We start from the raw sequence: 27,201 nt of genomic DNA, 5'->3' as shown, positions 1-27,201 counted from the left end.
TCTTGGGGTACTCGGACTTGTAGGGAAGAAAAAACTTCGATATAGAAGTAGAAATAGAAACTATTGTGGTAAAGTCTAAACTACGGCAGACTTAATTAAGTAGCTTTGGAGAAAAAGTCAGAAATAATTTCCATGTGACATAGCAAAAATTAAACGACAAAATAATAAGGAAAAGATAATATCTCAAATGAAGATTCTTGAGATTCAAAAAGATATGCCCATTCAGACAAGAAAGTATAGATGTTAAAAATGGTAAAATGGAAAATATATCTCCCGAGAGTGATTCTAGGGTTTGATTAAATGAAGTTGGGAAGCAATAAAAAAGCATGTATTTAAGCGTCTTCCTTGTATATAGGAGAAAAGATTCGCAAAAAATAATATAAATGTAATGAAAATTATAACATTATTATAACCAGTCCTGTATTTGGCAACAAACGAAACATGGGTATAAATATGCAGTTCCTAAGAACAAGTTAGAAGCACATTACATTTCCCAGAATTCAATCATGGCTTCAAGATTGGCTTTTTGCATAGCTATAGTTCTCATCTTCCTTTGGAGTGTTGCTGATGCTTTTGTGTATTCACCACCTAAAATCTTCAATGTGGTGAACTATGGTGCAAGAGCTGACGGAAACACAGATGACAGTCAGGTTAGTTTATGCATAGTAAATTAGCCTATTCATGGGATTTCCAAAAAAGAAAGAAAGGGTTCACCGCCTTAAAAGATTGGAAAAATTAATTTTATGTTATGAACTTGATTTTTTTTACACAACCTCTTTTCCAAAGTCTCAAATCTTTGTTGAAGTATTTGTATTATGTACTATAATCACTGTTATTATACCAAAACAGTTGTTGAATTGATAAGAGCATACCACTTTCTAATAAAATGTTATGTGTCCGAATTCCACTTCCAATATGATTGTTATATTGGTTCATGGATAATTTTTAAGTACCTCAAGACATACTCTAGTCTACGATAGTGACCAGAACTCAAACTATCCAAACTTTTTATTATGAAAAAAGATTTCTGTGTTATTATGTGAAATTTTCCCGCAAAAGGGAAAGGTAGCCGTGCATTTGTGATTGTTGGAAAGTGAATTAACTTTTTCTTTATTTTCTTCTTTTTTTGTTTTGTGGGTACTTTTGAGAAGGCATTCCTGAGAGCATGGAGTGATGCATGTCAATGGAAAGGAAGCAGCACAGTCTTGATTCCAGGGGGAACCTATATGCTGCATTCAATCACATTTTCGGGGCCATGTCTTGCAGAAATGACATTTTTTATGAGAGGAACTCTTAAGGCTCCTACTATTCCTGCTTTGTTCTTCACAGATACTTGGATTGGATTTCATTCTGTTGATAATTTGACTGTGACTGGGAGTGGATATTTGGATGGTCAAGGTGCTTCTGCTTGGCATTATAATGATTGCTTCAAGAACTCTCAATGCTTGCCCCTCCCTTCTGTAAGTTTAATTTCTTCATAGAAATTCTTTATGGGAAAAAATCAATTTTTTTTTGGGTCAGTGCGTTTAGCAAAGAAGATTTTTTTTTTTCCCTAAACAAAGTACAGGGCTGGGGATCTATAATCACCAGTTGCCTAATCCCTTTTGTCATCTTAAATTCTTGAAAGATTGTTGCTCAGTTGTGAGGTGAATTTTGTGATCACGGAAGTAACATTCTCCTTAAACACCTTCCTTATTGATGGAAGGCAACTTTGTTCCCTAATTGGTAGTATTATTAGTCTTTCCTTATCTATTAGATTATACATCATTGTTTTGATTGGAATCAGGAGTCAATTAAGGAGGAATTATTAAAATCATCTCCTCTCATTCATGGTAATCATTTATAGTACAAATTTAACTGTTTTTGTGTAATTATGAGTTCAAGAGGAGACTTAAAGACTTAGAGGCAAATGCTTATAATTATTATCCTTATTTATATTTACATTCTCTTCCTAATTAATTTTACATTTAAAAAAATCTGACATCGGACATGCATTAGACATACCCAATGATAAAATACTTTATAATTTACTCCCACTGCCAGAGACATGTATTATTAGGCTTTACTTTATAATTTTTTCCTTTTCAATCTCCATTACTACATCTTTTTTATCCCCTTCCCCATCAATCCATCCTAATATTAGGTCCCTTCCTTTTGTTTTTTTTTTTGTTTTTGTTTTTTTTTAATGCGGATCCTATCAGAGCTTGAGGTTCGACTTTATCAGAAATTCCAAAATACAGTACCTAAGTTCAATCAACAGCAAAAAGGTCCATATCAACCTTTTTGCATGCAACAACATAGACATCAGTTACGTTAGGGTGTCTGCTCCGGAGAACAGTCCAAACACAGATGGAATCCACATTGGGGCATCGACCAACATCAAGATATCAAGAGTAAGCATTGGAACAGGCGATGATTGTATATCCATGGTTTCCGGCAGCCAGAACATTGACATTTCTGAAGTTATTTGCGGCCCTGGTCATGGCATCAGCATCGGAAGCCTTGGTAAAGGCTCTCAAAACCAAAATGTTATGGGCATAAGCGTCAGGAACGCCACTTTCTGGAACACTGAAAATGGTGTGAGGATCAAGACTTGGTCACCTTCTTGGTCCAGTTTGGCTTCAAATATTAGTTTCCAGAACATCATAATGAAAAACGTTGGCAACCCCATCATTATTGATCAGAAGTACTGCCCACATTGCCCACCATCGGTATGGTATCTTTTATTGATGTTTTATTATTTGATGTATATATATGTCCAGGTATGTGTGTGTGTGCGTATTTGCGTCCAAGAGGAGACTTAAAGACTTAGAGGCAAATGGGGAAAGAGGAAAGTTTGAGAGATCCTACGATTATATTAATGTCCTTTCCAACCAACTTGAACTTCGAGGGGCTGCTTGGTTAAAGGGTTTGGGAATCACAAAAAAGAATGAACTCCTTATTTGTTGCTTGGGTTAAGTTTATTGGAATGTAAATTTTGGAATCATTTTTAAAAAATTGGAGCTATCCCATTCCTGAGCAAATTGGGAGGTTTTGGACAAAACCCTCAACTTTTATGACGGACCTGTCCTCTCTCCATCACATGACGCACCTTCTGTTCTTCTTCTTCGTCAGATTTCCTATCTCTTCTTCTTCATCATATAGTCTTCATCTATAATCCAAAATGTCTTGAAAAAAAAAGATCTAAAGTAGATCTAAATGGATTAATAGTGGGCAAATATCTTCAGTGGGCAAATAGTAGACTGAAGCCAATCACCTTTTTTTCTGTCTTTTTAATAAAACATTTCTCAATAACTGCTTTTGTTGCTTTTAGGGTGGTGAATCAGTCTCAAAAGTTCAAATCAGAGATGTAGAATTCAACGACATTTCGGGCACATCCAGTTCAAAGGTTGCACTATCTTTGCAATGTAGCAAATTGGTGCCATGCCAAAACGTGAAGCTTGTGGATATTGACTTAGCTTACAAAGGCCTAGGAGTGCTTGCCATTGCATCTTGCTCTAATGTTATTGGTACTTCCTATGGCATACAGAATCCTGGAGGTTGCCTTTAGGGATTAGTCTGCCCATATATCGCCTTCCCTAACACAGATTTAGTTTTAATGGACATATGATCCATTTAGTAGTTCTAACGTTCTCCATTTAATATATTAAGTGATACTAAAAGGATATCTCCAATTAATATAGTGACATGCTCTGCATTTCCAAATATATGTTTCTAGTTTTCGTTCTTTTGGGTATTTCATTAAAATTCTCAAAATTCTCATGCAATGATGAAAATATTGAAAGTAAAGGATTTATACCAAACTTAGGATATGGTTGGTTCCCATGGAATTGGGGATTAGAATTGGAATTGGGGCTCCAATTTGAAATCTGTTGTTTGGATTCTGCTCCACTTAAAGAATTAGAATTTAATCTGAATTGAATTTGGGTCCAATTTCATGAGTTGAATTTTTGACCGGATAAAAAAATTCTAACTCCAATTCCACACAATTAAACCCTAAGAAACGGGTCTACACACGGATCCAATGTAGGTAAAAATTAAAATCGGGTCAAACACAAAGTTGCAAGAAACAGAGGCGTCTCTCTGTCCCAATCGCTTGCTGAGCCTCGCAGGTGCCCTTTCTCCACCGTCGCTGCAACCTCCACTCTAACATTTTACCTCTCCTAGCTACCACTATCTCCCTCTCCGCCTTCCAATCCTCCGCCCACTTTTTCTATCCTTCTCCGCTCCCGCCACCCCTCCACCCATCACCTCGCCAATCGCAAGACCTACGCATCCAATTTTTTTCTCTTTGTCTCCACACTTACTTCTGCTGCTCCACCATTGCGGTTGCAGTCACCTTTATTCCTCTCATCCTTACTTTTTGGGTTCTTTCCTTCAGCTCTTTTGCTTTCCCCAAATTTTAGAAATACTTAGGGCTTGTAAAAGGTAACTTTATCTTTGAAACCTTTTCAATTAATCATTGGTTGTGGGCTTTATTACAAAACTTTGTTTCATTTGATACATTGCCACGGTTTGTTCTGTTTCAAGGTGCCACCTCAAAATCCGTCTGCCAGTGGAAGATACTGTCTTGCGTGAAATTGTGAACACTACTCCGAAATTGTGAACATCTTGCGTGAAATTTATCCTTTCGCAAAACTTCCAGAGAAGTAAGTTTAAGCTCTGTAATTTAGATTTGACTATGCATTTAGAGATTCACATTTGTGACATAGGTCTGTATTTGGAATCTTCATGCATGTCTATGTGCGTCTCGGATTTTTGTTCTACCTTGTTTGGAAGTTTAATTTCTTCGTGCAGTACATGAAAGCAAATAAGACCGCAAAAGCCACAATTACTATAGCTACAAAGCCCATAAATTCTGAATCATATCCAAAATGCTCTTTGGTGTAGTCTTTGATCATTACTATAACTCACTCAAGTTTACCTTTCCTTCGATCACAATCTCGACCTAATTTTGCTCTACATTTTTCATATGACTCAATGAGTTAAGCAAGGCATGTCTTGAGAGGCCACTGAACTGAACTTCATGGCCTCTTTTAAGCTCACAATATCACTGGAAAATCCTTCATATGAAAAACACAAGTTTACAGTGAATTCTGTCTGAATTGTTGATCCCTTTTCGATTTCCTTGTTTCCTGGATGCTTGCATATATCTGGATCATGTGTAACCAAACCATTTTGCAAGGTGCATCCCATTAAGATTTCTCAGATAGATGCTGAGGTTTTGGATACTTATGATTCAATTTGGTTGATGATTTGGTTTTCGAGTCATATGATGATATGGATTCCGAGAGTTTAGATTCTAGCAGAGGGAATTTTGATGGAAGTTTAGGAAGGGTGGGTTTAATGTTTGGAAAAGATTTAGGGGTGTAAAGAGAGTGAAGAAAGATTCATAATTTGAGGTCAAATTTGTGGAAGGGTGTTAATAAGGCAAAAGGTGGAGAGAAGGCTATGAAAACTGACAGGAAAGATATTATGGATCGTAGTTTATCGGATAATGAACTGGCATTAGATTTTGATATTAGTAATTTGGAGTGTGATTTGAGCTTGAAGCCTTGTAATGGAATTTTGAAGCAGCTGGAAAGTGGTAGTAGTGACAATAAAGCTTTAAGTTTTTTTTAGTGGATGAGAGAAAATGGGAAGTTGAAGAAGAATTTGACTGCATATAATTTAATATTTAGAGTGATAGGTAGGAGGGAGGAGTGGGATGTGGCAGAGGACATGATTAGAGGGATTGCTGATTCAGGGTGTGAGATCGAGTATCAAATTTTTAACACTCTGATTTATGCTTGTTACAAGCGGGGGCTTGTGGATTTGGGAGCAAAGTGGTTTAACAGGATATTGGAACATAGGATCAGGCCTAACATTGCTACTTTTGCGTTCAAAACTTCTACATTTTTCTTCTTCTCTCAAATGTTCCTGCTCATCCCACATGAAAATTCTCTTGGTTTTCTAATTGGAGTCCTGGCTCAATATTACTTGCTATCTTGATAAAGTTGTTAAATAATGGACAGGATTTCGATTTTTCTTATCTTTCTTATAAAAACCATTTGCAAATTCAGTTGTATATGATGAATGACAGAAATTAAAGTTTTAATATCCTAGTCGTTAGTGAGATGCATGGATATTCTCGAAAAAATATTGTGGGCTGAAAGACAGAATATAACAAATATGTACCATGAACCTTCCTACTATTTCCTTTTCTTTGGATAGACAGAAACATACATAGATAGAACGTTTGGGATAATAGAGAATTATTTGAGCAATGCAATATGATAATATTGATGCTTAATCACAAACTGATGTCTTATAAGCAATGTCAAATAATCAATGTTTTATCACTACATTGTCGTGATTTTGAATTGCAGAATTTGGATATCGACACAGATCAAGGAGACGAGCAAAAAGCAAAAAAGAAAAAAGTGGTAGTTGCAAATTATATGGTAACGGTAGCTACATTGGTAGTTTGGTGGCATGAGAAACATATAGTAAAGGAACCTTATTTTGACTGTAAAGTAGCACGTGAAATATATTTGAGGCGCCTTTACTATGGAAACAATAGAGTTTGTGTAGAGCAACTTCGACTGAATAAACATTGTTTTACTATTTTGTGTACAAATTTAAGAGAGCATTGTGAGTTGAGAGATACTATAAATATTACACTTGAAGAGGCAGCTGCAATGTTTCTCTATGTTCTTGCTCATAACTTTAAGAATCGCACTGTCAATTTAATCTCATAAGATCATGTGAGACAGAGAGTCGATACTTTAATATAGTTCTACGTGCTATCATAAAATTGGGGAGACACTATTTTATCCAGCATGAAAAGGAAATGGAAGGTTACGAGCATGAAAAATGGGAATGGTTTCAAGTAATCAATATTTTTTGATATTTGTTAGTGAAGATAATATTTACAAATTCATCAACTTATGATATTTTGTTTGTAATACAGGATTGTCTTGGAGCGTTAGACGGTACTTATGTAAGTACATGTTCTTCTTAGAGACCAAGGAAGGTACAGAAATAGGAAGAATGAGATAGCAACAAATGTTTTAGGTGTATGCTCCCGTGACATGAGATTTACATATGTATTGTCTGGATGGGAAGGTTCTGCAGTAGATAGCAGTTTTACATGCTGCGTTAGGTAGATCAGATCCATTAATTGTTCCCAAGGGTATGTGATAATTAGACTTATCGAGTGTTTTTTTTCAATTATAAATGAGTAACAATTTGTTGTCTAACATTATAGGCAAGTACTTTCTTGTTGATGCAGGTTATGCAAATAGCCCAGGTTTCTTCGCTCTGTATAGTGGAGTTAGATATCATCTTAATGAATGGTCTGCTAGTGGGAACAAGCCTCAAAATTTTAAAGAGTTATTCAACCTTCGACATTCTATTGCTGGAAATGTGATTGAAAGGACATTTGGTTTGTTCAAGAAGTGATGGGTCATTTTGAGAGATGCATCTTTTTTTGATGTCAAGACTCATGTCATGATAATTAATGCATGTGCCATCCTTCATAATCTTATTTGAGTAGAACAACCAAATGATCCTTGGATGAAGTTGATGTTGAGATGCGAAGAGTACAACATGAGGTTGATGATGAAGATGAAGGGTCCGTTTGGTTGGGAGTAAAATGTTTTCCTTGGGAAAATATTTTCCATGGAAGTAATTTTCCAAGAAAATCATTTCCCTTTCATCATTTTCAGGTGTTTGGTTAGTCTATTGAAAATTTTTTCTTACTTCATTTTCTGGTGTTTGTTTGACTTTTGAAATATTTTCCAACTTTGAAATATTTTCACTTTACCTCTGTCTTTACTTTCTACACATTATAACCAAATACTTCTTCCATGAAAAATAAAAAAATTATCTCATTGTTTAACTTTAAAAAAACTTAGAGAAATGTAAATATGACTCAAAAATTTCTCCTTGAGCAATAAACAAATTGCTAGCCATTCATTGTCAAATATCAATCACATGCAATGCTTATTGTGACATATGTCTTGCACTCTCACTGCTAAAAGCTCCTTTAGAAAACAATGTCGCTATTATACATAATTAATTACTAGAATAAGGTGAGCAAGGTGAGACCTTTTTTGATTTTGAACATACTATAATCTTTGAAAGTTTGGCAAGTACCTTTATCAGGTGAGATGCGTGCGATTAGGAAAACAATTTCAATAAGTTTAGAAGAGAAGTTGTTTTCCATAGGATGAGTGAAAATCTTTTATACAGTAAAATATTTTCAGTAATTTTTGTGCAACCAAACAAGGGAAATTAGGAAAATATTTTTCTGGAAAAGATTTTCATCTGAACCAAATAGACCCAAAATGGAAGATGAAGATGAGGAAGATAGAATGGATGATGATGGTCCAAATAATGATGGTGGCGTAAATGCTATTAATGAGAATCGAATTCGAACAATACAGCCAACTAGAGAGTAGACACAATTTAGAAATGAACTAGCACAAGCAATGTTTGTTGACTATCAAATTAAATAAGGTCATCATGTGAGTTGAAGTTTGATAGGAACTTATTCGGATTTAATTTAATATTAGAATGGCCATTGACTGAAGAATAGTAGCAATGTATAATTGTGCTTTTCTTTCTCTTTTTGTTTTTTGCTTAAATCACTTTGTTTGCATATTTATCTATTGAAATTTCTTGTAAGATACAAAACTCAAACATTTATAATAGGTACAAGCTATGACTTCCCTCCCCAATTCATATAATAGAGGAGGCTTTTAATTTTCTAAAATTTAAAAGTTCTTAACTTTAAAAAAAAAAAAATCAAGGTTTTAACTTGGTAAATATTAACTACTTTTTAAGTTAGAATACATAATTATTTTTTTATTTAATTAAGAATAAAGGAAACAAGAATAATGTATATTTTTTTTTTGTAGAAAAGGAAGTAATTGGTCTTTTTTTTCTTTAAAGCTTTAGTAACAATTAGTTAAATGCAAGAAAAAATAAATTATTAGAGGCACTAATTGGGTTTTTTCTTGAAGCTTTAGTAACAATTAGTTAAATGTTAAAAAATTACTACATAGGAAAAAGAAAAAAAAAGAAAATTTTTATGTAAACAAATTTTAGATGGAATCAATTCTAATTCTTAATGAATTCTTCTCTCATCCAAATAAAGAATTTGGAATTCCAAATGAATTTTGTATCAATTTTATGCATTTTCTGAACAAAAGAATTGCAATGTTTTGGAATTCCAATTCATAGAATTCTAATTTTATAGAATTCCAATTCCAATTCCATAGAACCAAACGCCCCCTTAATTTTCTATGACTTATTTTGTATTCTCTGGCATCTAATACTTCGCTAGAAACAAATTCAATGATATCGTAGTGAGATGCATCCAGTTGAATATTTCAGGGGAAAAAAGGGAAAGAAAGGAAATGGAATAAAATAAAAAAATGAAATGTAATGATGGGTATTACTGGAAAGGGTGGTCGGTGATCATGAATTGGAATTTGTTCTTTTGCATTTTATTTGTCAAATAGAAAATTGACATAATAAACTACTTTTTATTTCTGTCAGGACGTAATTTTCATCGTTTTCATTGGAGTATACCTTTTTGTGCAATGAATGTAAATGTGGTTGTACTTATTTCCTTCTTTATCATGTTAAAATCATAGTCAATAATAGTCAATAAAACAAATCATAGTTTCTTACGATGAATTCCAAAACCCATTTTATTTTCATAACAAAAAGTATTTATCACTTGTTCAAAATTGTTGCAAAGATTTTGTCATAGCCGTATATAAGATGCTGCCAAAAATATGGTAAATACTTTCTAATTTGGATAGTGTATTATTTGAAATATTATTTGGAATAATTACTGTAGCACTTTTTGTGATATGATGTATGTGAGATAAAAAGGTGATTGGGAATATAAAAAGATATTTGGAATAATTTTGGTATCCAAACACTCCCAATATTATCCACTGATTAATGTGCATTTTATCATGATGAGTTCCATGGCCAACAATTTTATTTTTTTTTTATCTTGTAATCCCAAAAGTACTTTAAAATTCAGTCACAAAAATCCTCTCTTTGGTAGGTACGCTTTTTTTTTTTTAATGAACAATTAAGTAATCAAAGATACTATTTAATTTAGAATTCTCCTACATTAAATAAAAAATTAAACAGCAAACTAAAAACGTTTGCTTTGGTTTCTCATGCGCACAAATGACCAGAAAGTGTCAATCCATAACCTACTTCTTTACTACTTAATCAAAGCTCTAATTTTGGTTCAAATTTGAAAGAATCAATTTTTACTATTATCGCAAGGACTTTTATATCAATTGTCATGAATCACTCCCTTGTAAAGGTAAATGAAACACTCGGTAAACCAAACAAACCACTATGGGTTTAACATTATACAACACAACAAATTAAAACAACTAATATAAATTTGAATCTGATTAACGCAACATTAGGGGTGAGCAAATTTGGTACATACAGAATTCATAACCGAATTCAAATTCAATTTGATAATTTGAAATCGGGTATTTGGTAATTTGGTATAAATTTGATACGTACCGAATTCACTGAATTCTAATATGGTATGAAATAGGTAATGAGATTATGAATTTGATAATAACCGATTTCGCATTCAAATTCGGTAAAATGAAATAGGGTACCGCATTACCACATTCGAATACCAAATTAGTTTATAAAATTATATAATATATAGATAAATGCTATTTAGTATTAGTATATACTACTAATATATTATCATATTATATAGGTAAATGCTATTAATAATAATTAGTATATAATATTATCATGTACTTATAATAATAATAATAATATATAATAATGTACAATATATTATTTTAGTATTTGTTAATTGTTATATGACTATAATAATACAAATATATAGTAATACATAACAATATAACATAAGTATAATACTTATTATTTTATACATGAGTAACATGACTAGAATTAGATAATAATTAATACATATATGTATACTACTAAATATTAAACAATGAACATAACTAGTAATTAGAATTTAGATATTGGTAATTTGATACATCATTCATGTTTGAATTATTGAATATTTGAATGCGTAACCTATAACTTACAAGTATTAGTGTGCTCTAAATTTACATGACATATTTAACATAAAAATTCATATTCTCTATTCCCTAATCTTAAGACTTTAAGTATAGACAAGACAACTAAGCAGTGCAAATGAATGCATATGAATTGCAAATCAACGTATTAATGTATTGACTTTTCACAATAACATATGTAAGTAAATAAGTTTTATTTCGATTTGAAATAAATTATAAGTTTGTAACTAATATAACTTATCACTAATCATTGTAATTTGTAAGTTTGTAACTAATATTACTTATTATTAATCATTGTAAATTATAAATTCATAAATTATCACTAATCATTGTACAATTTAAGGTTTATTCTAGTTTAAATTAATCACTTTTTATGTGTTCCTTAAATCATAGACTAAGGATTCTAGCTATAAGTGATCAAATAAATGCCAATTAAATCAGAAAATGATTAGAACATAAGTAATGTATTAAATTAAGAATAAATTTGGGGATCAAATCAGTAATAATTTTTAAATCATTGAGGAGCGTAATGAATGTATTATAATTTAGGAGACCTAATTTATAAATTAAAAATTACACAATCACTTCCTTCAGTTGAGGTGAATTTGGGAAAAGTCGGGTTATGAGGTTATCACTTATCATTTAGGAGCCCCAAAATTTTTTTTTTTTATAAATGAATTCGGTTAAGCCGAATTCATTACTATTTCCGAATTCGAAATCGGTTACGAAATGAATTCGGTTATAGTCAATTCGAAATTGAAAGCGGTTTAAATTTCTATAACTCAAATAACCGAATTCATTAAATTCAATTAACTGAATTACCGAATTTGTACCGTTTGCTCACCCCTACGCAAAATTGGCATAAAGAAGTAGAAAAAACGACCATTGACAAATCATACTTATTTGTTTCTTGAGGACAATTAAGATAGGGGAAAAGATAATCATCAATAAATAATAGTTACTCCTTTCTTGAGAGCAATAATATTGATGATAATTAATTTGTCAATTTATTTTTTATATAATTTTGGTTATATAGTACATTTCTTTACCTAGTATATGCAACCTTTAACAAGTATAATTTCGTAAGCATTGTCTTAATAATTTACAATAATATGAACCAAAAACTTTGAACTTTCATAATAAATCCGCTGGTTCCTCACTATAATTCTCTTCTGTTCTAAGAATGACAAATCTCATTTAGTTGCACTTTTTTATGTGTCCATATATGGAATTAACCCAAACTATACACTATCCATATTATCATAGCTACTCATATGTGGAAGTTTAATCTTTTAATGTTAATTGAATATACACCTAAAGTTCTTAATTCTTTGGTTGAAAGATTATATAATTTTCCAAATTTATTTTAATCTTCTATATTATCCAAATTATCATAGCTTTCTTACAGTCTAAAGTGTCAAATTCTAATAAAAGTATACACCTAAAACTCCTACTTATATGCTTAAAAACATAAGAGATTCCCAAATTGAATGAAGGACTTTTAACTTAGGGTATTTAACTTAGAATATGGAGGAAAAAACTATTTTATGTATTTGCCTGAAACATAAATCGATATGGAATTTAGTACCTTAACAATACAAAATATATTTAAAAATTAGAAACAAACGTTAGTGATGTATTGTATGCACCCACCGTATTTTATCTTCTTTAATGAGTTTTGAAAAGTTTGATCATAAATAGCAAATTTTTAGTGTAAAAAATATGGATCCCTCATGGCACATTTACATGGCTTCATTCAAAATTTATAAAATTAATATTTCACATACTTGTAATTTCAATTTGAAAATTCCTATGCTAAAATCCTAGAGCATAATAGAGCGATTTTTTCGATCATGATTTTCTCGGGTAGGAAGCGTATGTGCATCCATAACTATATATAGGAATAAACTTAATTTTTGTTATGAAACAATTAAAAGTGTAGATGTCCATTTGTATTCTCAAAAGGACTATTTCATAATTCATTGATCCCAAAGGGATTTATTCATAATTTATTGCTACATTATGTAAAGAGGTTACAATGGATGAACGGTTTGAGAACCCAGAAAAAAAATAAAAATAAAAAAAATATTTTATTTTAGGCATTATTTTATTCCTGTGTACATTTATATTTTATTTATTATATTAAATTTATAGATATTTTATCAGTAAATATAGTTTTAAAATCATTTTTCTAGTATAAGTTAGTTCATGAGAAATTAGGAGTGTATGTTGGATGTGGGACCCACTTGTGCATTAAGTGAGAGAAATTTGGCCAATTAGGTTAAATTTTGCATGAAGGGATTTAATTACTATGTATTAAGAGATGATTAGAGATTACCTAGATGGATTAATCATGGGGAGACAAGAAAATAACTTTAAGCAATAACAAAGTGCCAAGTGTCACTATTTGGTCAAAGGTAGACTTGCCTAACTTTTGCCTAACTTTCTTAACTTTACTAAAACTCCAATTTTGACCCAAATCATCTTCATTTCATCAGCATCTTGGCCAAACCTCTCTTGAGAGAAAATAAAAGAAAGCTTCAACCTTTCATCTTCCATTCTTGCACAAATCTTGAAATCCAACCGATTAAACCTTGAATTAGTCCACAAAATTGACTTGCTAAGGGAGTTTGAAGATTTTGGTGGAGTTGTTTTGGAAGAAAAATCCCTAAATTACTACCTTTCTTGAGGAGGTAAGGTATGTTGCTTGGAACTCACTCTTTGTTCCTAATAATGGTAAATTGGTGACTTATGGTAGCTAACTAGGTGATTTCGTGGAAGATTTCATGGATTAAAGTGGAGATTGCTAAATTTCTGAATTTTTTGGGGGATTTTTCTGTTTTCATATGATGGTTATGGTTGGCCTTGAATTGATGGCTCTAAATTGTGTTAAATGGATCTCTTGTGCGTTAATTGCGGTTATTTGCGAAAAATTTTCGCTTGTGCGGAAAATTTCAGATTTAGGGCTTCTAATTGGGGCTTTCCTATGGTTGGTTGTTGAGCTTCTAATTGGCTATGATTGAGGGGTATTGTGACCCTAATGAAGTGGGTTGAATGGCTTATGAATTGTTTAGGTGATTGTGGTTGTTTTGGATGCATTTTTATGGTTGTTTGTAGGATGGAAAAGCTGAAATTTTAGGGGAAATGCTGTCCAAATGTTTAGGATATCGGATTTTTGTGAGTTTAGGTTGAGGTTGGATAGAAATGAAAGATTTTGGGGTTTGTTTCTACTTTTAACCCTAAATGTTATGTATTTTCCATTTCAAGCTATATTTGGTTTTGCCTTAATAGTTCATTTAAGAGGTATTCGACGCGTGTCCGAGTCTCAATTGTACTTTCTTGATTGTTATAGGGCGTGCCAGTGAACCGAGGCATACGTCGCGCGAAAACTTGTGAAATTGTTTGTTTGACTTGGTGAGTGTACCTTGTATGGTTTAATGCTTAAATGATTGTTTATACTTGATTCTGTGAACTTGGTTGACTTGAATGAGAAAAGAGTGTACTTCACCGCTCTTGTTCTCTTACTTGTATGACTGCTACTGTATTATTGTGAAATTGTACTTGTGCATGAGTTAATGTCGATTGGAGGGTTGTATCCAACGACTTCATTGTGATATTTGAGCTCTTACCTCATTGATCGTTATTCGGGTCGAGCCGGCAAGGGTTTGGTCGGTTAGATAACGAACCATGAGTGACTGTTAGTCGAGTAGAGTGTTATCTCCTCGACCCTGTGGTATACTCAAGTATTACCTTTCTGTTACTGTGAGGTGTTCGGGTCCGGTAAGGGGAATGTTTGGTGGAAGGAATGTGGTGTAAAGTGGGATCTACGGTTTTGTTCTTTACCCCAAACGTTGACGGAGTGTCGACGGATTTGAGATCAAGTACGGCAAGTGGAAAGTGGCTCTTGAGAGCCGAACGTATCCTTTTACTTTTGGTTATGGTGATGTAATTTCTTATGTGTTCCTTGCCTAAGTATGTGTTCCTTGCCTAAGTATGATTATCTCGGTGTGTCTTATGGGTACCTCACGAGCGTAAGCTCACCCTCGTTAATTTTGTTTTCCTTATAGGGTCAACTTTTGGAAACCATGATTTTGGAAGACTGAATTGAACTAGTATAAATACTTTTGTATAGCTCCTCAGTAGTTAGAAAATCCTATATGTACCTTGATCCGAATGTTTTCCTTTTGCTTTGTAATTGACAAATGTATGTGTATAAAACTGTTTAATCATGTTCATGTATTGTATTTGGTTTGGAAATGTTCATTCTCTAGATGGTGGCGTGGCAGTCACTATTCACTTTCAGTTGCGATTTTCGTTTTCCATTTTGTGATAGTGGAATCGTTTAGGAGCGCTAATATACATTCCGAACATTTTAGTGTGTGCTACCGTCTTAGTAGTCCTGGCGAGAGTTGGGCAGGCAGTTCGTTAACCCATTTGGTACACCTTAGAGGAAGGTGGGGCTGTCACAGTTGGTATCAGAGCCTAGGTTAGAAATAATCTGGGCGAACCTGAAACCTGATTCTTAGAACTTTTGGGGATTGTGTTAGGGTCTATTTAAGTATGATTACTCTGTCTAAGTTGTAAACTGTGAATATTCTTATAGGTCATGGACGAAACTAGTGGGAGTGGAGGTGGGCCACCTCGGAGGCATTTTCGAGTCATCGATTATGAGGAGAGGCCCGGAGGATCGATTCGGCGTTGGAGCACGGCCAGTCGGACTAGGCGCTGTGGTCGTTGCCAGCACTATTCCTATGCCGACCATGTGGTCGTGGTCGTGGTCGTGTTAGATGAAAGGAGGAGACTCAGGCGTGCCGCCGCCAGAGATCACACTGAGTTGCAGCATGTGAGGGGCATCATGAGAATGCAGGCAGATCGGATTCGGGAGCTCCAAGGGGACGTAACCATGGAGCAGGAGCGAACGAATGCTCTTAGAGAGTAGTTACGGGTAGCCAACGGCCGTCTCACTAGGGTGGTCCGGGAAGTTAGAGATCGGTCCGGTGGCATTATTAACGAGTGTGAGACGCTAATCCAGGAAGTGATTGGCGCTAATATGCCAGGGGGAGTTCCAGGCGACGGAGCTCCAGGCAAGGGAGGTGCCCCTAGTTCTAGTTCTGGGGAGGAGTCGGTTGGTTCAGTCGAGAACTAGGTTAGAGCTCCTTTGAGCTATATTTTGATCCCATGTGGGGAATGGCTAGGGAAAGCTCTTAGTTAGCTATTTTTGTGTTTTGACCTAGCTTTGTATATCTTACTTTTGGTTGCCCGATACTTTCATGGGATTCCTCTTGTATATATTTGACCGACTGCTACTCTATGACTTGTTTGATACATCTGTGTATAATATGTGTACTGTGACAACCCCACTTTCTCCTAGGGCGTACCAAAGGGGTTAGCGGACTGCCTGCCCAGCTCTCGCCAGAACTACAAAGACGATTAAACATAATCTAAAACGTTCCAGAATATTTTAGCGCGCTCAAATAAATCAAAGTCACGAAACGAAAATGGGAAAAAATGGGGCCGCACATGAACATTATCAAACACTTTTATACACGCATAATTACCAATTTACATTCCAAAAGAAATGTTGGATCCAAGTACATGTATGGATTTCCCAACTATCGAGGAGCTATACAAAAATATATATATATGGAAACTAGCTCAACTCGGCTTCACCACATCATAGATCTCAAAAGTTTATTCCCTGTAAGGAAAACAAAGTAACGAGGGTGAGCTTACGCTCGTGAGGTACCAACAAGACACACCAGTAACCACATGTTATCACATAGTGACCCCAAAGCTCATAAACACAACAAGTCAATATAAAAGGATACAATTGGCTCTCAAGAGCCACTTTCCACTTGCCGCACTTGATCACCAACCCGTTGACACTCCGTCAACCTTTAAAGCGAAGAACATTCCGTAGAACCCCACTTTACTCCATATCCCTTCTACCGGTCACCCCCTTATCGGGCCCGAACACCTCACAGTAACAGAGAGGGTAATACTCGAGTATACCATAAGGTTGAGGAGTTAACACTCCACTCGACTACAGTGAACCCAAGGTCCTCTGGTGATCCCTCAAGTCCTGGCCGGCTCGACTCGATTAAGGACCAATGGGGTATAAGCTCAAATAGCACAGTTAAGTTGTCGGGCAAAGCCCTCAACCATGTGAAAACATACATGTAGACAATTTCACACTTTGACAGTAACAGGAATACAAATAAGAGATCGAGAGCGATAAAGTACACCCTCGTCTCATTCAAGCCATTCAAGTTCACATAGCAAGTATAATCAACCAATGAAGCAGTAGACCATATAATGGTACACTCACCAAGGTAAGTAAACAAGGTCACAAGTTAGCTTCAGGCGTAGGCGTCAAAGCACCGGTACGACCTATACAACAAGAACATCACAATTAAGACTCGAATACGAGTCAAAGCAAATCCACAGCCTACAAAAAAATAAGGCCCAATAGAACGTATAAGTGCCTAACCAAGCTAGGGAGAATCCGGAATGAAGTTTATACCCTAAAACCAAAAGACAGTTTTGACGTCATTTAACGGAACGGACACAATTGGGATTACACTTATCGGATTGGGGCGCAATCTACACCGTTTCGAAGCTAAGACAGAGAACGATAACTTTGATGAAGACTACTAAGTCCAGTTCTCACCCTAACTAGATCAAATTTACCAAAACAACTCCAGATTTTCAAGTTCGAAACTCACCGCGGAATTCAACTGGCAGTCCTGATTCATTCACTCTTATCTCAGCACACACAACTCCAAATCAGGTAATTCCAAAGCCATTTGAAAGCTAAGATACAAGGTTATAATTCTTAAGAAGACACCAACAACCAATTCGGTAATATTCCTGGTCAAACTAACAAATTACACAAGCTGATTATCAGTTTCGGACAGAAACAGGGCAGCAGGGGTATTTTGGTCTTTTCATAGGCTACGTTCCTCCGATTGAGCTGAAATTTTGTAGGCAACTATAAAACATCATTCTCTACAACTTTCATGTTTTATACCAAGGCCAATTCGGCCTCTAACTAGGATAAACAGTACCGGGCAAAATGGAAATGTTTAAACCCCTAAAATCTGGAATTTTCCTACAAAAGCGGAAATTTTCCGCAATTAACCACCATTAACACATAGAAACTCTAAATTATCCAATATAAGGCTATCATACCTTAGATAACCATAAGAAACTATATAAAATAGAAAAATTCCCAATAAATAGAAAAATTAGACAACACAACCATAATTCATGAAATACTCCACAAAATTGCATTTTTAACTATCAACCTCTACTAATTTCACATCATAACCAACAAAGGGACAATTTCCTAACCACTCACCTTTGTAACCTCAAGAAACAAGATAGCTAGGGCTTGTTCTTCCCAAAAGGCTTCACCAATCCTCTTAAACTCACCTCTCAACTCACTTTTGTGGAGAAATTTGAAAGATTAACAGTTGAATTTCAAGATTTGGCAAGAAATGAAGAACAAAGGTTGGAAGTTTTCTCTCTTCTTCTCTCTAGGATGTTCGGCCAAGAGGAGGAGAAAATGAGGGGATTTTTGGGTCAAAATTGATTAATAAGAAAGGTAAATGAAGTAGTCAAAAGTCCAACTTCCATTAGGGTTATGACAAGTGGCCCTTTTTGTGTTTATCTCATTCCTTTGTCTTCCAATACTTAATTACACTAGCTAACCTCTAATTAGCTCATAATACAAGATAATAAAATCTCCGTATGTAAAATTTTCCTCCAACCCATTTTTCTGCACCAACCGCACTAGTGGGTCCCACATCCACTGTACACCCCTATTACCACAGAAAATATTTTATTTCAGGAAAATGATTTAAAATTCCTATTTCTCATAAAAACCCCAGAAAATGCACACATTAAAGAAAACACTAAAATTAAACCCAAAGCCTAAAATAAATGCCTAGAAAATAAGAAAATTTTCGGGGTCTCACACTCTCTCCCCCTTAAGGAATTTCGTCCTCGAAATTTCTCACCTGAGTCATTAAACAGTCTTGGGTATTTCGTTTTCATCTCCTTCTCCACTTCCCAGGTCGCCTCTTCGACCCCGTGGTTCTTCCATAGAATTTTCACCAGTGGAATTTGTTTATTTCTCAGCTCCTTAACTTTTCTATCAAGTACTCGCACAGGTCTCTCTTCGTAGGTAAGGGGTTCATCAATTTCAATCTCCTCCGGTTGCACAATGTGAGTTGGATCGGGGTAGTACTTTTTGAGCATTGACACATGGAATACATCGTGAATCCGTGACAAGCTTGGCGGCAAGTCGAGTCTGTATGCTACTTTTCCAACTCGTTGAAGAATCGGGAAGGGCCCTACAAATCTAGGTTGGAGCTTCTTTCCTCTGCCAGCCGTAACACTTCATAACGGGGTAATCTTAAGGAAAACATGGTCTCGAACTTCAAATTCCAGATCTTTCCTTCGGTTATGGCGTAGCTCTTCTGGCGACTTTGAGCTGTCTGGAGTCTCTGACGGACTAACTTGATCTTTTCTTGGGCATCCTCCATCCAAGGAATAATAGTAAGGTCTAGGATCTTCTTTTCTCCTACTTCATCCCAGTATATCGGCGAACGGCACTTTCGCCCATAAAGAGCTTCATACGGTGCCATTTGGATCGACGAATGGTAACTGTTATTGTAGGCAAATTTCACTAACGTCATATGTTGACCCCAACTACCCCCAAAATCTAGAATACAAGTGCGTAACATATCCTCAAGGGTCTGAATCGTCCGCTCCGACTGTCCATCCGTCTGAGGATGATAAGTGGTGCTTAAATTCAGCTTCGTCCCCAAAGTCTCCTGAAACTTTTGCCAATATCTTGACACGAAACGAGGGTCTCAGTCGGAAACTATACTCACGGGCACTCCATGTAATCTCACAATCTCCTCCAAATATACTCGAGCTAACTTATCCAAGGAATACTTCATATTCACAGGTAAGAAATGAGCCGATTTGGTCAACCGATCAACGATTATCCAAACGACATCATGTCCCTTTTGGGTTCTAGGTAGTCCAGAAACGAAGTCCATGGTGATATGTTCCCATTTCCATTCGGGTATCTCCAGAGGCTGCAGTAATCCAGAAAGTTTTTGGTGTTCGGCTTTAACTTACTGGCATACTAGACAGGTTTGTACATATTGAGCTATATCCCTTTTCATCCTGTCCCACCAGTACAACTGTCGTAAATCCTGATACATCTTGTTACTACCTGGATGGATTGCATATTTGGATCGATGGGTTTCCTCCAAAATTTCTTTTCTCAAATTCTCATCCATAGGTACCACAACCCGATTTCTAAATTTCAAAATCCCTTCAGGGCTTAGATTGAAATCCGGACTTTCTCCTTTCCTCCCCTTTTCCACCCATTTCTGAACCGTGAGATCCTTAGTTTGAGCCTCCTTAATTCTATCCAACAAAGTGGATGTTACCCATATGTTACCAAAGGTTATCTTCTTATGTTCCACCTTCGGATTCCACTCCCCAATGGTTCCCAACATTTCCCACTCTTTCAACATTAACCCAGAAATCTGAGCCTTCCGACTTAGGGCATCCGCTACAACATTAGCCTTACCCGGATTGTAGTTAATAGTACAATCATAATCTTCTAAGAATTCCATCCACCGGCGTTGTCTCATGTTCAACTCCTTTTGGGAAAAGAGATATTTAAGGCTCTTATGATCGGAATAGACCTCAAAGGTCATCCTGTATAGGTAGTGTCTCCACTTTTTTAGAGCAAAGACAATTGCAGCCAACTCTAGGTCATGAGTAGGATAGTTTTGTTCATGAATTTTCAGTTTCCTAGAAGCATAGGCTATCACATTCTGGTGTTGCATCAATACACACCCCAAACCTTCTCTAGAGGCGTCAGTGTAAACAGTGAAACTGTCCCTACCGTTAGGCAAGGCCAGGATAGGGGCCATGGTTGACCTTCGCTTCAACTCTTGAAAGCTGTTCTCACACTTATCACTCCACAGAAACCGACCACTCTTCTTCGTTAAATCAGTTAAGGGACTGGCTAGTTTCGAGAAATCTTTGATAAATCGCCGGTAATAACCTGCCAACCCTAAAAAACTCCGGATTTCAGTAGGATTATCGGGTCTCTTCCACTCAGTCACTGCCTCTACCTTGGCCGAATCTACAACAATTTCTTCCTTTGAAATCACGTGCCCCAGGAAAGAAACCTTCTCTAGCCAAAACTCGCACTTACTAAATTTAGCGTACAACTGGTGATCCCTCAAGGTTTGTAAGACCTCTTTCAAATGTTGCATATGCTCCTCACGGATTTTTGAATAGACCAAAATGTTATCGATAAAAACAATGACAAATCGGTCCAGATAGGGTTTGAAAATCTGATGCATAAGGTCCATAAAAGCGGCAGGGGCATTAGTTAGTCCAAAAGGCATCACGGCGAATTCGAAATGCCCATACCGAGAATTGAAGGCAGTCTTAGGCACATCTTCCTTCCTAATCAACAATTGATAGTATCCCTGTCGAAGATCTAACTTAGAAAAGACCATCGCACCTTGCAACTGCTCAAATAACTCATCAATGTGGGGCAATGGATACTTATTCTTAATGGTCACGTTGTTCAACCCTCGGTAATCGATACATAGTCTCAAGGTCCCGTCCTTCTTCTTAACAAAGAGAACAGGTGCCCCCCAAGGTGATCCACTCTTATGAATAAAATCCTGTTCTAAAAGGTCTTGCAACTGCAATTTCAACTCTTTGAGTTCAGCAGGTGCCATTCGGTAGAGAGTCTTGGAAATAGGAGAAGTCCCCGGTAATAGGTTAATTTCAAACTCAATTTCTCTTTTCCGGAGGTAAATTTACTAACTCATCGGAAAATACGTCTGGATATTCACTCACTACGGAAACATCTTCTATTTTTAGTTTATCGGTAGGAGTATTAATGAGAAAAGTTAGGAACCCTTGTGCCCCTCTACTCAGTAGTTTTCTAACCCGAATTCCCGAATTCGAATCCGCCTGCACCCTCATGATACCCCTCACACGCTGCAGCTCAGTGTGATCTCTGGCAGCGGCACGCTTGAGCCTCCTCCTCTCATCTAACACAGCCACGACCACATGGTCAGCGTAGGAGTAGTGCTGGCAACGACCACAGCGCCTAGTCCGATTGGCTGTACTCCAGCGCCGAATCTGTCCTCCGGGCCTCTCCTCGTAGTCGACAACACGAAAACGCCTCCGAGGTGGACCACCTCCACTCCCACTAGCTCCGTCCATGACCTATAAGGATAGCCACAGATTACAACTTAGACAAAGTGATCATACTTAAACATAGCCTATCAAAATCTCCAAAAGTGCTAAGATTCAAGTTTCGGGTTCGCCCAGGTTATTTCTAACCTAGGCTCTGATACCACCTGTGACAGCCCCACTTTCCCCTAGGGCGTACCAAAGGGGTTAACGGATTGTCTGCCCAACTCTCGCCAGGACTACAAAGACGATTACACATAATCTAAAACGTTCCAGAATATTTTAGCGCGCTCAAATAAATCAAAGTCACGAAACGAAAATGGAAAAAAATGGGGCCGCACATGAACATTACCAAACACTTTTATACACGCATAATTACCAATTTACATTCCAAAAGAAATGTTGGATCCAAGTACATGTATGGATTTCCCAACTATCGAGGAGCTATACAAAAAATATATATATATGAAAACTAGCTCAACTCGGCTTCACCACATCATAGATCTCAAAAGTTTATTCCCTGTAAGGAAAACAAAGTAACGAGGGTGAGCTTACGCTCGTGAGGTACCAACAAGACATACCAGAAACCACATGTTATCACATAGTGACCCCAAATCTCATAAACACAACAAGTCAATATAAAAGGATACAATTGGCTCTCAAGAGCCACTTTCCACTTGCCGCACTTGATCACCAACCCGTTGACACTCCGTCAACCTTTAAAGCGAAAAACATTCCGTAGAACCCCATTTTACTCCATATCCCTTCTACCGATCACCCCCTTACCGGGCCCGAACACCTCACAGTAACAGAGAGGGTAATACTCGAGTATACCATAAGGTCGAGGAGTTAACATTCCACTCGACTACAGTGAACCCAAGATCCATTATCGATTCGCCCAAGCCCTGGCCGGCTCGACTCGATTAAGGACCAATGGGGTATGAGCTCAGATAGCACAGTTAAGTTGTCTGGCAAAGCTCTCAGCCATGTGAAAACATACATGTAGATAATTTCACACTTTGACAGTAACAGGAATACAGATAAGAGATCGAGAGCGATAAAGTACACCCTCGTCTCATTCAAGCCATTCAAGTTCACATAGCAAGTATAATCAACCAATGAAGCAGTAGACCATATAATGGTACACTCACCAAGGTAAGTAAACAAGGTCACAAGTTAGCTTCAGGCGTAGGCGTCGAAGCACCGGTACGACCTATACAACAAGAACATCACAATTAAGACTCGAATACGAGTCAAAGCAAATCCACAGCCTACAAAAAAATAAGGCCCAATAGAACCTATAAGTGCCAAACCAAGCTAGGGAGAATCCGGAATGATGTTTATGCCCTAAAACCAAAAGACAGTTTTGACGTCATTTAGCGAAACGGACACAACTGGGGTTACACTTATCGGATTGGGGCGTAATCTACACCGTTTCGAAGCTAAGACAGAGAGCTATAATTTTGATGAAGACTACTAAGTCTAGTTCTCACCCTAACTAGATCAAATTTACCAAAACAACTCCAGATTTTCCAGTTCAAAACTCACCGCGGAATTCAACTGGCAGTCCTGATTCATTCACTCTTATCTCAGCACACACAACTCCAAATGAGGTAATTCCAAGGCCATTTGAAAGCTAATATACAAGGCTATAATTCTTTAGAAGAGACCAACAACTAATTCGATAATATTCCTAGTCAAACTAACCAATTACACAAGCTGATTATCAGTTTCGGACAGAAACAGGGCAGCAGGGGTATTTTGGTCTTTTCATTGGCTACGTTGCTCCGATTGAGATGAAATTTTGCAGACAACTATAAAATATCATTTTCTACAACTTGCATGTTTTACACCAATGCCAATTCTGCCTCTAACTAGGAGAAACAATACCAGGCAGAATGAAAATGTTTAAACCCCTAAAATCTGGAATTTTCCTACAAAAGCGGAAATTTTCCGCAATTAACCACCATTAACACATAGAAGCTCTAAATTATCCAATATATGGCTATCATACCTTAGCTAACCATAAGAAACTGTAGACACCAAATTTTTGGTGTTTTATTAATTATTTATTTATTTACTATTCGTTTTTATTTGTTCTATTTTTATTTGTATTTACTTTTAGTTTTAGTTATTTTATCCATTTTAGCTAGAATTTCTCAAAGGAAAAAGAAAAGTGTTCCAAAAAATATGTTTTAGTTGTTTAGGATTTAATTTCATTATTTAAAGGAAAAAAAGGAAAAATAAAAAATGAAAAATGGGAAAAAGAAAAATTGCAACTTCGTTCGTTTGTTTTTGTTTGATATTTTTGTTTTACTTAATCATCTTGTTGTTTATATTTTTGTTTTACTTAATTATCTTTTGTTTATTGTTTAATTTTATTACTTAAATTTTAAGTGTTAAAAAAAAAAAAAAAGAGAAAAGTGATACGCGGCAGCAAGCTGCGTTTTTCGCAGCTTGCAAAGAAATGTTCGGGCAGCCCTTGGCTGCAAATATAGGAAAGATGTTTGAGGGTTTTAGGGTTGATAGCTGGATATAAATAGCAAAGGTAAGAGCAGCCGCAAAGGGGAGAGAGGTTTAAAAGGCAAAACAAAACAGAGGGTTGACGGCTGGAGAGGTTGAAGTTCTGAGAGAGGGGCTGAGCGAGGGAGAAAACCAGAGAGTGAGAGGGGAGGAGACGGCTAAAAAACAATAAGGGCTGAGAAAGACCGAAAGAGAGAGAGCCGAGAAAGAATAGAAAGGTTTCTTTTAGGAGGTCGGCTAGAGGAGACTGGGGATAGAGGACCTTCAGCGGAGGAGAGGGGGGTTAACGGGAAGAAAAAACGAAGGAGAGAACGAGAGAGAGAGTTGTGAGGAGGGCTTCGGCTGCAAATCAGAGAAGGAAAAGGAAGGTATCGCCTGCATCAGCGCTGGAGTTTCTCGCAACCCAATTCGTGGATTTCGATTGCCAAAGTTGTGCAATTTCCAGGAGTCTCTACTGTTGCGTTTAGTAGCTTAGGTGCTTTCAAACCTGCGGCTTTGGAGACCTTATTCGCTTCAGTTGCTGTTTGGTTTTCCTTCGTCTGACCGCAAGTCGCGATCTGCTGCACAGCTTCGCCGAAAGGCACCTTTACAGTTCATCTCAACTTCATGGAGTGTTCAAGGTGATGCAATCCATTTTACTCTTGCCATTTAAGTTTTGGTTTTGACCAAACTTGTTCGAATCTGGCTCGCCGTAATTCATTTCCTTCGCTGTATTGTTCCTACTCATCTTCGCCGTAATTCAGCTTTATGACATGAATCTAATTTTACATGTGCCAAGATAGAATCTTGATGCTTGGACCCTATGCTCTCGTTATTTTGGTAGAAAGACTTGATGTTTTGCTGTGATTTGGTTGTTTGAGCTTAGATGATGTCTGACTGAGATTCATAAAAATAAACTGCTGCAACAAGATGATAGGTTTGGTTTATTGCTGTCCGCATACTCAATCTTGTGTTAATGATGGTTGTAGAAGAATTAACTGTTGTAATCTTGCTGGGTTGCTAAGGAAAATCACAGCTAGCTTGATTGTTAAAAGGTTTCAGTTGTTGAAATTCTGCTGTTGCATGGAACTTCCATTTAACTTGACATGAAAAGCTGCCTCTCGGTCTACACGTTTTGCTGTTTTTTCCTTGTCCCATAACAACCCACGAAGCTGGTTTCCTCACTTTGCTTGCATGATCACCTTGAGCTTTGTTTGTAACTTTGGCCATTTTTCTAGGTAGCTAACAAGCTGCGAATTTGCAGCAGAAAAATGCAGCCGTCTTGTTGATTTTATTGCAGAAATGTTTTCCCTATCCTCTCGTTGTTTTCGTTTCTTTCTTTGCACATTTTGCTCCAGAATTTCTGTTTAACAAATACCAGTTGACTGAGTTGATGTTGGCAAGTTATGCTAGAAGATTGGAATAATTTGGCTTGTTAGAGTCATAAATTATGAGGAAGTGCAGCTGGTTTGGCATTGCAGAAATTGTTTGTTGCAGAAATTCTTCTTCTACGTAGGTTGCATGCATGAAAACCTTTCAAATTTTACATTTGGCCCCCCAAGTCTCTTCTTGTTCCACTAGGACCCAATCAATTGAATAACTTCATCAATTTGGTCCTTGGCAATTTTAATTCTACATTTTCATCGCTTGTTTGTTTTAGTTAATTACTATGCTTTGTTTCAATTGCACTTAATTCATGACTTTAGGGGCTTTATGACCAAGTGAGCTTGTGTTTGCCAATTTTCTTAAATTTTCCCCAAATAAATTGGTACCTTGACCATTTCTTTTATTTTGGAGGATAAATAAGTGATTTCACTCCATTTAGAGCATCAATTCAAGGTGGCGGTATAATTTCTTTTATCCCTCTTTGTGTCTCTCCTATGTGACTCAATGTGCTAAGTGAATTGCATGTCTACTTTGCTTTCCTAGCTTTTCTTTAATTCCTTTTACTTATGTCATTTACTTTTTGTTTTCATTAAGTTATTCTTTTAATGGGGTATGTGTACACCTCTTGGCTTGTAATAGATAGGGCTGTGGCGAGCAATTTGGTCCATTTTCCCTTTCCCCTTGTGTTTTAGTTAGTGAATGTAATAGGTTCATTAGCTTGGTTGCATGCCTACGTGTTAAGTGTTAATTTGCGTTGTTAGGGCCTTGCATCTAGTCGAGCATGCTAAATGTTATGTGCTATGTGTTTATGAGTGTTTGGCATGTCTACTCGCTTTTCATAGCCATGAATGAATGTGATGGATGAATGTACGTTTCCGCTAGTCCAACGCTAGTCGGAATTCATAGAATGGGCTAGTCCAACGCTGGACCCTTAGGGATTTCCCCTCGTTAGTACATGTTTGCATGTTTC

At 36.4% G+C, this 27,201-nt stretch overlaps 1 protein-coding gene and 1 long non-coding RNA gene across 2 annotated transcripts; both read left to right on the top strand.

The window, feature by feature from the left end:
• Positions 1–506: 506 nt before the first annotated feature.
• LOC113751975 (exopolygalacturonase-like) lies at positions 507–3,550 on the top strand. Its single transcript, XM_027296118.1, has 4 exons — positions 507–650; positions 1,152–1,460; positions 2,202–2,711; positions 3,314–3,550. Exons 1-4 carry the CDS (start codon positions 507–509, stop codon positions 3,548–3,550), a joined length of 1,200 nt encoding a protein of 399 aa, XP_027151919.1.
• A 549-nt stretch (positions 3,551–4,099) lies between these two features.
• Positions 4,100–7,255, top strand: LOC113754357. The gene is made up of 3 exons (XR_003465175.1): positions 4,100–4,428; positions 4,531–4,649; positions 6,953–7,255. It is a non-coding gene; the product is annotated as an uncharacterized LOC113754357 (long non-coding RNA).
• The last annotated feature ends 19,946 nt before the right edge of the window (positions 7,256–27,201 follow it).

This window comes from Coffea eugenioides, chromosome 11 (assembly GCF_003713205.1).
Source record: "Coffea eugenioides isolate CCC68of chromosome 11, Ceug_1.0, whole genome shotgun sequence".
Lineage (NCBI taxonomy): Eukaryota > Viridiplantae > Streptophyta > Magnoliopsida > Gentianales > Rubiaceae > Coffea > Coffea eugenioides.
The sequence above is the reverse complement of the archived record's forward strand: the minus strand, read 5'-3'. Positions and strand labels throughout refer to the sequence as shown.